Below are 14270 nucleotides of genomic sequence, written 5' to 3'. Positions count from 1 at the left end.
CTCAAGGAGTAGAAGTATCCCCGGTGCAAAGGGGGAGGGGCTGCCGGACGCGTCAAGGCCCGCTGGATCCTGGGCCTGTTAGTCCTGTCCACTCACTCGCCCCAGCTGCTGGCCAAAAGGAAATGAGCGCCGCGTTATATCAAATAAAACGTTTTTCATCCATCCCAAAATAGTAAGTTTCTCTGTGATCATGTTCCTCTATAAAAACATACAAGTTTGTAGCAATCATGCATTTGGAAGTAATTAGTCAGGAAGCACCTAAGGCAGACGGAGATGTTACACATTACTGTCTAAAATAGAAAAACTGCACAATCAGATCGTGAGAAATCAATATTTTTTCATAGTTTAAGAAGATCGTGTTCCTAGAAACAGAGGGTTGCCTCATGTTTATCTAAATCAGGACCACTTTCAAAGGTTTGTAAAAAACAAGTGATTTAATAAATAGTAGAACAATGATGAAAAACAATTGAAATTACAGAAAATACGGCTTAGAAAAGTAAGATGCAATAAATGTACAATTGTTTCAAAATGTATTGAATTGGAAACAAATCGTTTTTAAATATATAGACACACATACATTTTAAAAATAAATAAATATGTATATACCCTGTACAGGTTTCAACTATATAGCATTTGCTTCTCTTTCTCTCATATATCATTGCTTAATTATTTACAAGAGGCTAACTTGATACCATGTGCAGAATTGACATCATTATTAAATGGTTTTGAAATCCAGGATTACTAATGAGATTCCAAATTGCTACAACAAGATGGAAACACCAAGGTTCCTTTGCACAGTTCATGTTTCCCTCTCTTACATTCACAAATATAATGTTCGGAAATCCCTGAGTTGAAGCTCAGCCTTGATGGATTTAACTGAGGTCAGTAAAATCACAAGAAATCTTCAAAGCATCCACTGGCTTCAAATACATACCAACTTTTAACATATCCATAATGTACAGATAAATGTAAACAATAATTCCAAGCATACAAGAGACAGTACTAAAGTGGCCAGCTCTACTGTGCCTCTGTGAATTCGCTGAGCTGGCCATACGTATGTCCATACTCTTTACATCCCAATCTAGGAGCAATTACTCCTGGGCCTTTATCTGGTTCTCAGTGAGTGAATTCTCAGAAGTGTTGGTGAATTATGTTCCCATAATGGTTCATGAATCCCTCTTTGACCAGAAGCTCACATCTGTTTAATTCTGTTCTCCAGCTCGAGAAGCTCCCGCTCTATTTCATATGGGAGGTCAGCATTGACTTGTTCTTCAAAGTATTTCTTGATGTCTTCCACCTCCTCTTCCCAAAAGTCCCTGGACAAGTGGAAAAGCTCAGCCATGTTGACATCTTTGAGACCTTTTAAGTTGAAGTCTGTGGTTGTAGGCACATAACCGATGGCAGTGCGCTCCGCACACTCCTCGCCGTTGATCCTTCGGAACATCCACTCCAGAACGCGGGAGTTCTCACCATAGCCGGGCCAGAGGAAATTGCCCTGTGCGTCTTTGCGGAACCAGTTGACATGGAAGATTTTGGGCAGTTTGGCAGCGGGGAAGTGCTCCATGCTCAGCCAGTGGGCCAGGTAGCGGCCGAAGTTGTAACCAAAGAAAGGTCTCATGGCGAAAGGATCGTGCATGATGATTTTACCTGAAAATACAGAGTAATAGGAACACGTCAATCTTATTTCATATTATTTTAGATATTCATAATGGTCGCACATTTGTTTACATTCAGAGAGGTAGGTTTTACAAGGAAGTATATCAGAGGTAAGCTTGCATATTGGGAAACCAAGACATTGAGGTCATTGTCAGTGTGACTGTGAGCATAAGAGGCTTGAGGGAGAGTCTGTAACATGTCAGGCTATCAGTCTTAAAGAGAAGCTTTTATAGGGAGGAGAAAATTAATATTTTCAGGCTGAGAAGAGGCAGAAATAAATGTTCACGTCAGTCGATCATTTGAATGTCGGGGTAGTTTCTGGCGCACAGGTGTCACAGTAGTGCATTTTATAGGGCACACCTGAAGTTTGACTCACCTTTGTGCTCTGCGGCTGCTGTTGACTCAGATCTCATGGCCGCCCCCACAAACACTCCATGCTGCCAGTTCAGTGCTTCATAGACCAAAGGAACACCTGCAAATCAGAGGAAGGTGTGTTCAGACAAGATTCCTACAATATCTCTATCATGTGCATTTTGTACATAGAACTTAAAGACTTCAACGCCTCAGTGCTATGTCTATACAAGGGCATTTCTTTTAATAAAAGATTGTTTCGTCTGGCCCTATCTAGAGACAACGGGGCTTCAAAAAAGCTTTGGGATGCTGTTATCAGTGAAAAAAATGTTGGTAATGGGATACAGTTTATGGATGTGAGAGGTGGTTCAAATCGAAATATAGAGGTGATAGTAGTCTGTATTCAGAGCACGTATTTGTTCCTGAGAATTGCCGGTACTTTCTCATTAAATGTATTGCGGCAGTGCTGAGGAGTCAAATTAAAGAAGTGCCGGTATGCTGTCCATTTAAAGCACTGGACGTAAGAGATATAGAGAGAGATGTGGTCTTAACATCGTGCAAACCACAGGGGTCTCCAGGTCTCTTGACAATGGGAGATAATTTGATTAGGATTTTAGGCAGAGGGGTTGTTATTCATAATAGGAATACCAGTGCTTATTTTGGGATCTCTACCATTTGTCTCTTTTCAGGTTGCTGATAAAAGGCGGTAATTAGTTGCAAACTTAAAGTAACTCATTTAAGTGACCACAGAAGAATGAAAGATTGAGTGAACCCAGGATAGTTCGTACCTAGGACCTTCAGGATACACACAGATTTCTACAATGGACGCATTGGTCCACTGAGCGAGTTTTGCTACGATTCAGATGGATCAATAATCTCTGATCCTTGAACAAGGGTGTCATAAATTATGTGAAAAATCACTGTTTGAGTTTGAAAGGCTGAGACCCAGGTAGGGAAAAAGTTACCCTGAAAAATCCAAATATAAAAATGTGAGGATCTAAGTGTGTGTAGGTTAGATGAGAAAATGAGAGGTTAAAAAGAACACAGACACTCAAATACCTAAGGGTATGAACACTGTAGAAGAGATTAGCATATTTCAATGGAGATTCACTATTAGAACACAGAGGCATTAGAGACGAGTTGTCACAAGAGTAATGTGAAGTAGATTCTGACAGAAAGAGTAGTAAATGCACAAATCTCCCTTTACAGAAAACATGATGAGAGCAAGGTCAGAAAACAGAAAAACAGGCTTAGAACAGTTACCAAAGAGTGATCATAGTGGAAGAGCAAAGACACGAAATGGAGCTGAACCCCCATTAATCACAATTCTCCAATAACCAATGGATTATATTATTTGCACTTGTACTAAAATTATTGCTTCCAGATACTTCTCCTTAAATTAACAGTTTTGCTGAGTACAAATATTAACAGAATCTTTCACTAGTATTATTATTGGTGATTTAGTATCCATGCAAATTAAGTGCAATCCACCAAAAGTTATTTTATACAACATGCCCCAAAACAGTTTCTTTTTTAATTATCTGGCTAAACAGTGATTAAATAAACAGCTATTGAACTGAAGGTGTGCAGTATGTCTTCTATTCAGAGTGTTTTAGAATTTTCACCTTTGGGTCTCCGTCCTCCAAAAATGATGCCCTCGATGGGCACGCCCTCAGGGGATTCCCATGCCGGATCAATGATGGGGCACTGGCTGGCAGGAGTGCAGAAACGAGAATTGGGATGGGCACACGGCTCATCTAGAATGAAAGAAAATATGAGACGACGTCTGAGCATCAGACACCAAGTCTACACAACAGAGTTGGAATGTGTTACATGTATACTATAGAGCATTCTCCTCCTTACCACTGTCCTGAGTCCATTCCTTGTTCTTCCATGAGGTCAGAGTCACTCCCGATTCCTCTGTCTTCTCGATGCCCTCCCAGTAGATGCCTCCATCACTGGTCTCCCCAACGTTGGTGAAGATTGTGTTCTTCTCGATGGTCTTCATGGCGTTCGGGTTTGTCATTTCTGACGTTCCAGGAGCAACACCAAAAAATCCATTCTCAGGATTAATAGCCCTAAGGTTACCTGCAACAGAGCAAAGCAGTTGATTAGAAAGGAACGGAAGACGTGCATAGAATGTAGCACAACATTCAAATTACACGTTCATAAAGGTCATCTGTAGCCCTACAATAAGCAGGTTACCTTGTTCATCAAACTTCATCCAGGCAATATCATCTCCCACACACTCAACTTTCCAGCCAGGCAAAGTTGGGTTCATCATGGCCAAGTTGGTTTTCCCACATGCACTAGGGAAGGCGGCTGCAAAATACTTCTTCTGACCATCTGGGTTTGTGATGCCCAATATCTGAGGAAAAAAAGAGTTGGTTGCTTACTACTTAATATAGCATCAATCATCGTACAAAATGGGAATCGCTGTTTTGATCTATAATTCTGTTCATTGAACAAACCAAAGTTTTCCACATGTCTGCAGGAGAACAACATTTTTGGTCCTATATATTTGCGTTATTTCTTTTCCAAGAGATAGTTTTAGATGATTCTAACCACTGAGGTGTGTGGTCTAGATTTTTGTGGGCAAGTGGTTTTATGATAAGGTCGATAATTAGTGTATCTGGGCTCTTTTTCAATTGATTTGCGTAATATTATACAAGAAGCGCTGCTGTAGACATGGTGCCTCATCCACCTGTCCTCTATCTATTTGATTCTACTTCAATCATAATCTATTTCCTGCATTTCCATTCCTAGGACCTCCGACCTCAATTTTACCACCGCCAGCTATCCCTGGTTTCCAGATTTCCCACCCTGCACTCCCTTGTTGGTCTCTTAGGTCTTCTGTATCTAGACTCCTACTGCCTGCCTGAGTAGTAGAGGAATGCTGTGTCTTTAGCATTTTAAGAGAGTCCACCATCAGTTACACTCAAGACCATAGGAAGAGATTATGCTACTAAATTTGCACTTCGCATTACACAGCTGTAACAAGTTCAACTCTCACCTAAAAACTTTTATGTGTAGACCTGGTTCCAGGTCCAACGTTTAGTAAGATTTACTGTGGGCAAATCCATCTATGTCTAGAACAACCATGCATGCATTAAGGTGATCTCCACAATATAGGAAGGCAAACTGACCATGCACCAGATCATCTCTGCGGTGCATCAGGCACCTCTGAACTAACCACAGATCAAAGCCTCATAAACACATCTGAGGCGTTGGAGCATGTCTAGCAGAGACTCCGCGCACCACCAAGCAAGGGTCAGCTGGTGTAATCAGTCTTTGTGCAATTTGAATGTACGTTCATCTCACCCAGTACACAAAGTTGGATATTCAACTGCAGTGAGTAAGCAAACTACTCTGCACCTGGTCTCCACTGATACCCCTACATAGGCCGCATTGTTGTATTTCATTCTGTCGAAGGTCGTTTTTAAATTAATTTACAGTGTTTCATGCATCTTCTTTTTAAGACGGTATGATCCAGCTGGTCCTACTGTTTCCTTCTCAAAGTATGTTCAGGTTTTAAATCCACCCATCCTTCAGCTCCCTCCTGGTCCAATATCAATCTACGTTAGTACTTTATCCATGAGAAATGTTTACCACTTTTACTGATTTTACACCCTATAAGTATTTCATCAGCTTCATCTGATGGTTCTGATGACCTCTTTCCTCCAGTGGGAAAATATTTAAGTTCTCCTGCTTTTTCTTTGTAACGCTTTAAGTATGCACTTATAATAAGGTTGAGGGAGTTCCCATCTGCCTTATTACATGTGCATTAGGATGTAGTGCACTTGTAATAGGGTATAGTCTATCTGTCATCTTTGTAATGGAGTAACCATCCACCAAACTCTAAATCAGGCCCTTAGATGTTGTTGGTGTTTTGAGTCTACAGAACATTCCAATATCCCTTTATCCATCTCTTACCAGCATGTGCTCAGCCAGCCATCCCTCCTCCTTGGCAATCCTGCTGGCGATCCTCAGTGCAAAGCACTTTTTCCCCAACAAGGAGTTCCCTCCGTAGCCGCTGCCGAAGGACACGATCTCTCTGCGTTCAGGAACGTGCGCGATGAGCGTCATATCCGGGTTACAGGGCCAGTTGTTCACCAAGGGTTCTGTGGACACACAACAAGATGCCTCACTAATGCGCCTGGACTCACTGGCCGCATGTCATCTTAGGGATGGGTGTAAGGAAATGACCACACGAACACGTCACTGACATACTTTTCAGTGGTAGGGGGCAGCCGACCGAGTGGAGGCATTTCACAAACTCGCCGCTGCCCAGGGCTCTCAAGACGTCGGTGCCCATCCGGGTCATGATCCTCATGCTGGCCACGACGTACGGCGAGTCCGTCAGCTCAATCCCAATCTTGGACAGGGGCGACCCAATGGGACCCATGCTGAAAGGGATGACGTACATGGTGCGACCTGTGGAACAAAACGGGTTCAAAATGAAGGACAAATATGTAAAACGTGTCATTAACAATTTACTCCCAATCAAAGAACTTCAGCAATGAAAAATTCCCTAAGCAATTTTGCGATTTAAAAAAGAAAGAAAAGTGATTCTGGTGATTGTCACTGTTAGCATATCTCCCTGAATGATTCTGACTTTTAACCCTCACCTTTCATGCATCCTGGAAACCGGGCCTTAAACGCCTTATCGAAGTCCTCCTCGGACATCCAGCGTCCGAGCTGGCTGGTTCCGGTCTTGGAGAGGGGCACGGTGTCCCTCTGCTCTTGAGTAACGATGACCGTCCTGCTCTCGATTCGGGCCACATCCCTGGGGTCGGTGAGAGCCAGCCAGCTGTGGAAAGAGAGGACGGACTGCGTCAGGACTCTTAGACAAATACCACATAGAAAGCGTACCACGAAGAATGCTGTGGATAATTGTGAATGAGTGTGAATCATAGGGTCAGCACACGTGCAGGGAATGTGCTCCACTGGTGACTGATTTGGATAAAGTAATGGAGTATATTTGTAAGAGCTTCATATCCCCCACCAGTGCTTAACATGAGCTCGAGGTTGCAGTAGGGACCCACCAGCGCTCATTGAAGACCAGCACTAATTTTTCATTAACAAACTTTGACCCAGAGGTAAACAGAACACAAAATGGGGAAAGGAGGACCATGGAGTGGGAACGAAAAAACGAAGTCAGGGGCAAAAAGTGAGTCAAAGAGGCAATGAGTGTTGGGCGGTCGATTAAAAGGGTCATGAAGTGGGATCAAGAGTGGGTATATTTGGTTCTCGCTCACCCCCCCCCCCCCCCCCCCCCCCCTCCCTCCGAGAGCACCGGCGCTGGGGTCTGAACAAAACTTTCGGCCACAGCAGCTATTCTTTTACAAATTAAGCACTGCCCCGAACCACCGCTTTCACTGCTGCTCCACACTAGTTTCCTCCTGTATTTCAGAGTTGTGACGTGAAAATGATGTACATATCCGTGAAATAAGTCTTTAAAACTGCTAGGCTTCAAGGATTTGTGCATTATTATTATAGGGTGATAACTAATAGTCGCTTTAGTCTCCAGGGCACTTTGAACAGGGGTTCCCGTAATATTACCTGATGTGTAATAAGGCAGCCACTAACAGTAAATGAGCAGACTTCCCCCAATTTCCAAAGGTCAAAGGTATGTGTGAGTGAGTGGGTTTATCAGTGAGGGAACGAGCCAGTTAGTCGGTCCGTATGTAAAAGACATGTTACACTCTATGCTGCTACGTATGTGGCACTGGAGGCAAGACTACTAAAGAGAAGGCTTAATTAAGAGCGGGTCGTGATCTAAACAAGTGTTTACAGGACACAGAGCCCACCCTTCCCCGACAGAGGGCGCCCTTCACTCACCAGTTCTCGTACTTGGTCAGCCTCTTCACCATGCCGCTCTCCTCCATGAGCGCCAGGATCCTCTCGTTCTCCCCCTCGGACCCGTCACAGATGTGGATGCTCTCGGGCTGGCACACCCTGGCGTTGCCCACCACAAAGGCCCTCACGTCTGGGCTCAGGCTGTTCAGGTCCCCCTGGACCATCCTGCTGGGGATCTTCAGCTCGGTCTGCAGCAGGGGCGCCATCTTAGGAGAGACCGAAGAGCGTCAGCATTGCACCAATTATTCATTTAAATCAAGGAAATGAGGGACAGATAGGAAAGGCGGGAGATAACCCTTCCCCTCGGCTCCCAACTAGAGTTTTCTCGACTGACACCGTTAACGAGCAACCAACACCTGCCCCGTTTGGTAAATGCCGGCAACACCCTGCCAGGAGGATGGCGACCACAGATGCTCAGCTCAGTATGTCTCGGGCACCACCACTAGCAACACTTGCGTGGCACACACACACCACCTGAGTGTCCTTGGGCAGTTTGTTGAATTTAAAGCATGGTGAAGTGTCCTTTCCATATTAACAGCACCAATCCCACCCATCTACAATCACAAAGAATCACAAACTGGCCCTTCAGGGCCAGAAACACTTCTTGGTAACGTTTAATGCGGGATTGAAGCGGAGAGAGAATGCAATAGTGCTTAATTTGAGACGGTGGTTGCAGGAGAGGGGCCCACTGGCACTCCTTCTAGGGGTCTGGCAATTATTTATCCTAATTGAACTTTAGTACAGAGTAAAGAGCGGGAAAAGCACAAAGGAAGAAAGACAGAAAAACAGTGACAGCGTTCAGCATAATTATGGATTTGCTGCATTTGCCACATAACCCATCTGCTTCATAATCTGCATATTTTAACAACAACAAACAATGGTGTTTCTAGCTCATACGGATCAAAAGTTGCCAAAATCGTGGCGACCCATGTTGACAATCAGTGGAAAGCCCTATGCAAAGATTCACTGGGCACCTTTTAAATGGCCTATTACTCTATTTGGATGTTAAACTGGTACTTTTACGTATATATAATATATATGTGTGTGTTCAGTAATACTAAAGCAAAATGTACTGCACATGGTCGCATAATGTGTCTTTTCTTTATGTATAATTTAGTCAACCTTGCCGCATAATTTGATCCTCTCCCCCCCCCCCCCCTCCCTGTTGTATAATTCCTGGTTACAGCCTAATTTAACCGAAGGGCATAGAGTGAGAAACAAAGCGAAAGGCCGCATAGTTCAAAGGGGGGCGATAGGAAAGAGTTATAATATGAAGAGGGAAAGGAAGGGGCCTGCATGAACTCTGCGTGTAGTGCCTCTATTAGCTCGTTCGGTCCCTGCATGAACGAAGTGTCGTTCCTGCATAAGCCTCAGGTGGTCTCTGCATGAGCTCCATGTGGAGTGTGCACGAGCGCCGCACATCTCTGCGCGAGCATGAGACCAATGCGGTCCCTGCATGAGCTCCGCACCGTCCCTGCATACGCTCTGTGCCCGCACTGTCCCTGCCTTAGCTCCGTGTGGTTCCTGCCGGCGCTGGTGAGGCCAGGGCCTGAGTGGGTCGAGCGCACGTGCCACACACACAGAGGTGCAGCTCCTCTGCACTCCCGATTGGACGAGGTATCTTACACATAACTTATATATCCATATACGTACGAATACTGCATATCTTATAAGCACACATTTCAATTGCTGACCCTAAATATCTTAAATATCGGTTACAAGTATGGAGGGCGCTTTTTAACATTTTACCCCGGGCTCCATTTTTTTACCCCATACAGTCGCGGAGGGCAGAAACCACAGGCCCCGGCCGAGTAATTGTGAGTGAAACAAGGAATGAACAGCGTGAAACTCCAAGAAGTCAGGGTGAGGAATCGGATATCCCGCAAGAACAGACGTACACAGGACAGCGAAGGGAAAACAGCGCAATATAAGAGATATTTTGATAATAATTAATGTGCGCCATTCAAGCTCTAGCATGGCTCAGTTACACGAAAGCCACCTGGAACCCCTCGGTGCCACTGCATCAGGTGCAGTGACACCGAGGCCCAGTGTCCTCAGGGGCCATGAACCCAGGTTATTGCTGTAATTTACTAGTAATATCGGGGTTGGGGGGGGGGCATTTTCCTTGCATGCAAAAGCCCCCCGGCACCCTTACTGCACCATTGATCGTGAAATGGCGCGTGTGCTCAAGATCACACGGAATGTGTAGTCCCCTTAGCACACTTAATTGTCATCACAAGTATTGCAGGTAGTCTCAACGTCCCTCACCGCACGTGTGAACTGGTGACTACTTTCGAGTTATGTACATATGTGCCCAACTGTCAACACATATTGCATCCAGGCCTCTGGATGAAGCATCTGAAAAAGTTTGTGAGCTGAAGTGCACGCGGGTGGAAAGATGTCTGCGAGCTCTTTCTTTAAGGTGCTTCTAACGGGGCCGATTTATCCTGTAAATTCAGACGGATGCATCGGTGATGCTGGGAAAGAATGCACGACTATAGTTTCCCGTTGTGATTTTTTCTGCTGATGGTGAGACAGCTCAGCTGGCTGAGAGCCAATGCTGCGATATGCCTTTTTCCTAACAGGACTGACTCTTCCTTTCATCTGCCTTAGGTCGATAACTATCGTACCAATAAGATGTGATGTGAGAAGAGCTCTTGTATAAGAGACGGAAGCCCCCCCATTTGCCACACGCAGTTGACGACTCTATAAAAACTGATACCAGGCGAGTAGAATTGTTGCCAACAGTATAAAATAAGCCCTGAAATTATACACAGTCCTTCGTGCATCAGAATTCGAGAAAGGAAGAAAGAAAGAAAGAAAGAAAGAAAGAAAGAAAGAAAGAAAGAAAGAAAGAAAGAAAGAAAGAAAGAAAGAAAGAAAGAAAGAAGACAGTACTCTGCAGGTAACATAAAATATAAATGAATTATAATGTGACAAAGTTACCATTGTATCCTGCTCAGCGCGAAATACATATCCGTGTGGAAAATACTCAGAAACAATACAAAGACCAAGGTGTCTAATAGATTGACAATTAAAAGAAAACATGCACGCATTACATATTTTAAAGCATGATCTAAATTAAGTATCTTTCCGCTTCATGGTTTTACTTACTTTTTCTTTCTTGTAAAAATCAGCTCCGCTCTCTTTCTCAGTTCGTCGAATTTCCTCCGAGATCTTCGGGGTCTTCCTCGGTTCTTGGGGGTCTTCTCTTCCTTTGCTCTTCAAGTCTTGTTGGCTAAAGATGCTCCTGGCCTCTATTAATAGTCGTTGAGGGCACGTCAACCCCCTCCTTCAAGTATAGGCCCGCCTCTGACGTCAGAGAGCGAAGTCCAGCCACTTGGAACGCGGCCCATAACAAACAACTGTAGACTTAAGTACAAAGGGCCTCAAACTGTCTACGAAAAATAAGGCCCGCGGCGGCCAATCATTGATCAGATTAGTGGTCGTTGAGTCCAGTGGTGTTTTTGTCCTGTTGACGGACTACCGGAGTGACGCTTTCATACGTTGTGTACTTGACCTTTAACCTACTCGGATTGTGATGCAGGAGATCTGCCTGTTTCTGGATTGCAGATGAGGTGACAACAACAGCCCTGAATCAGGACGCTGCCAACAGCACGTAATGGCAGCGCGAGCGCGCATGCGCAACGAGGAGGCCCGTCAGGGGTGTGTTTGCTGACTTTGGACACGTTTTCTGGACGCGGCCGAAGTACAGTGTGGGACTGAAAGAAACAGAAAGGTGCAATGTTAGCAGAATGAGGCGGTATATTCAGACTCGAGGAGTAACTCGAGGGCCCTGTAGCAGCAGCGCACAGCAGACTCCACTAGGCATTTAATATGGAATAGTGTTGTGTACCCCCACTGCCAGGCCTCAACATTTCAACATGTGCAGCTGACATAGATGCCAAGGTTTCAGATTGCTTATGTGTGACATTTTCATAAATTCAGTGTAATTATGGGTGGCATTCGACTATGAGTGACACTTTTTCGCTAGCAAAAATCAAGCAATGAAGATGGGGAGAAAAAAAATCAGAAATTACGCCCATTGGAGCAACTAGAAACTCAAAGAAGGTCTTTAAACTGCTTCAAAGCGACATAAATGGAAGGGTACTAATGGGAGTCTGTCCAGGCTTTCCACGTGGGACCTCTATTAGTTAATGCACTGAACCATAGAGCCAGAGAATTGAATCCTGGTCGGTGCAGTGGTGAATAGTGACTTGTGTTTGTTTAGTGCTACAAGGTCCCAGTCTTATGAGTGACATCCAACTGCCATATGTGTGACACTTTCTCATGAGTAAAACCAAGCAATGAATTGCACAGAAAGACATAAAATATAAACAATTAGATCTTTTTGCGAAATGAGAAGTCTTAAAAGTATCTTAGCACCGGTCCCGCAGTCTCACAGAAAATGCCTGCATTGCACAACAGTAAGTGCTCTGTTGCTGGACTCACCATTGCTACCAGAAGTAAGTCCCCACTGCAGTGTCTGACTGAGGCAGAGAGCTTCTTTGCCCCATGTTTTTGGTAGGGGTGGGCGGAATTTGTGTAGTCGCGCTACACAAAGGTTTGTGAAACGGTAAAAAATTTACGAGCACGTAGTGTTCCGCGAACACGCGGAATTGCTTGTTCCGCCCATTCACAATGCTTTTTTCCTGTTTGTTAACGCTGTTTGCGTGCTCAGGGGGAAATATCTCATGGACCAGCCTTTTGAAAGCATGAGCAAGCAAAAAATTCTACAAAGCTGCGGATCACAGAATTTTTACCCAAATTACCCAAATTCCGCAAATTCCATTAGCGGAACGGAATTTACCACCCAGGTCTAGTTTTTGGTCAGGAGACCAAGAGAGCTTGCTGGCAGTGCTCATGAAGTCTAGAAGTGGTTGCAGCTTGCTGTCGCAGCTTTGGTGCCCCAGGTTTGGTGCCCCACCCCAACCTCGCTCGGCTCACCCTTTGCTCTTCGACCCCTCATCCGCCCGCCCAGCTTCTAGGCTTCCAGCTCTCCTATACAACAGATCAGGCAAGTGGGGTTGATCCTGGTGCTCTCAAGTTGGGGGCATACCTCGAAAGAGTGAATCGGGGGTAGCACAGAGCGGTACAGAGAGGACACAGACAGCAGAGAGGAACAGCTTTTTACAAAAAAAAAGAAAAACTCGCACCATATGCAACCCTCTGCGAAAACCCTGCACAGCACCGCTTCATATAAGCAGTGCACAGCGAACAGTAAAAAGCAACAAAGTAACAAAGAGCAAGAAAGAACGACGAATAACAAGGAACAATAAATAACATACTATAAAGAATAGTAATTAACAAAGAAAAGAGGGGATAATGGGGAAAGGAACATTGCCAACCCATCATTATTAAAGATATGTTTATTTAGACTATTGGCCTTTAATCAATTCAACAATATATGTCCATTACTTTATAAAATATCTTATGAAACTTTTTTTAAACGAAAATAACAGATGCATAATAAATGGTCACTTTCATCTAATACGTTATAAGAATCTGCCCATTTAAAATGTACACTCACATAAAATATCTAAAGCTAGTCCCTTAAAATACACAAACCCTCATAAATACTAAAACTCTATCAACATTGTGCTGAGTGCTGTCATGAATCTCCCAATGGCACATGTTATAACTAAAAAGTGCATGTCAGTTAATATTTCTGCAGCATTCCCACGGGTCATGATCCCATATTTCAGAAATATTGGGCGTAAACACCGTCTCCGCTGTTGTTTAATTTCTAAGCAGTCCAACAGAATTTGCAACTTATCACATTTTGTGTTCAAACTACAAGTACATTTTCCTCCTGTATGGATTATTTTTGCTTTTACCAATTCACTTGTCATACAGGGGTTGAGTCCAAGTCTTACTTTCAACAATTCATTTCTTAGTAGCTGATTTGGTAAGATATCCACATATGGAAAACTCATTTTATTTAGCCATTAGTTTAACATAAAATGTTCCAATTTTCCCCTGCTTTAATAATGATAGTCACATTTGTAGGACAATTCTTTGCCCCGCGTTTCAACTCTCTCTTGCAGATTCCGATTTGTAGGTTCTGTGGACACAACATTACTTTAATTTCTTTACAGGTGACACCCAATTTGATCCTAACACTTTTTGCCCATTTTAGTTCACTTTGCACTATTTTATTCTTGCACCCCTGAGAAACTTCTGTACCTCCTCCCCACTCAATTCCCCCCAGAATCTTATTAATGTTTTTGCAGCCAGTATATTCCAGGATATCATGCCATTTTCAAGTCTTATAAATACTTCAAGCACATCCCCTCCTTGGATTCCCACTTATTTTTGCATTTTTGCCACTAATGTATAGCAGTTTGGTTCCATATTGCAATTGCGGGGGGATTATTGTTGCATAAGGTTTTAGGACTGGTCTG

The 14270-nt window shown here is 43.9% G+C and overlaps 1 protein-coding gene across 1 annotated transcript; it reads right to left on the bottom strand.

Annotated features, from left to right (window-relative positions):
- Positions 1 to 415: 415 nt before the first annotated feature.
- LOC147706060 (phosphoenolpyruvate carboxykinase, cytosolic [GTP]-like) lies at positions 416 to 11461 on the bottom strand. The gene is made up of 10 exons (XM_086932507.1): positions 10981 to 11461; positions 7849 to 8072; positions 6636 to 6817; positions 6238 to 6441; positions 5941 to 6128; positions 4213 to 4375; positions 3871 to 4095; positions 3633 to 3764; positions 2033 to 2128; positions 416 to 1647 (listed from the first exon to the last, which is right to left on the bottom strand). Exons 2-10 carry the CDS (start codon positions 8070 to 8072, stop codon positions 1193 to 1195), a joined length of 1869 nt encoding a protein of 622 aa, XP_086788633.1. The 5' UTR covers positions 10981 to 11461; the 3' UTR covers positions 416 to 1192.
- Between the last annotated feature and the right edge of the window lie 2809 nt (positions 11462 to 14270).

The sequence above is a fragment of the Lissotriton vulgaris genome, chromosome 7 (assembly GCF_964263255.1).
Source record: "Lissotriton vulgaris chromosome 7, aLisVul1.2, whole genome shotgun sequence".
NCBI lineage: Eukaryota > Metazoa > Chordata > Amphibia > Caudata > Salamandridae > Lissotriton > Lissotriton vulgaris.
This window is presented reverse-complemented; position numbering and strand designations above follow the sequence as displayed.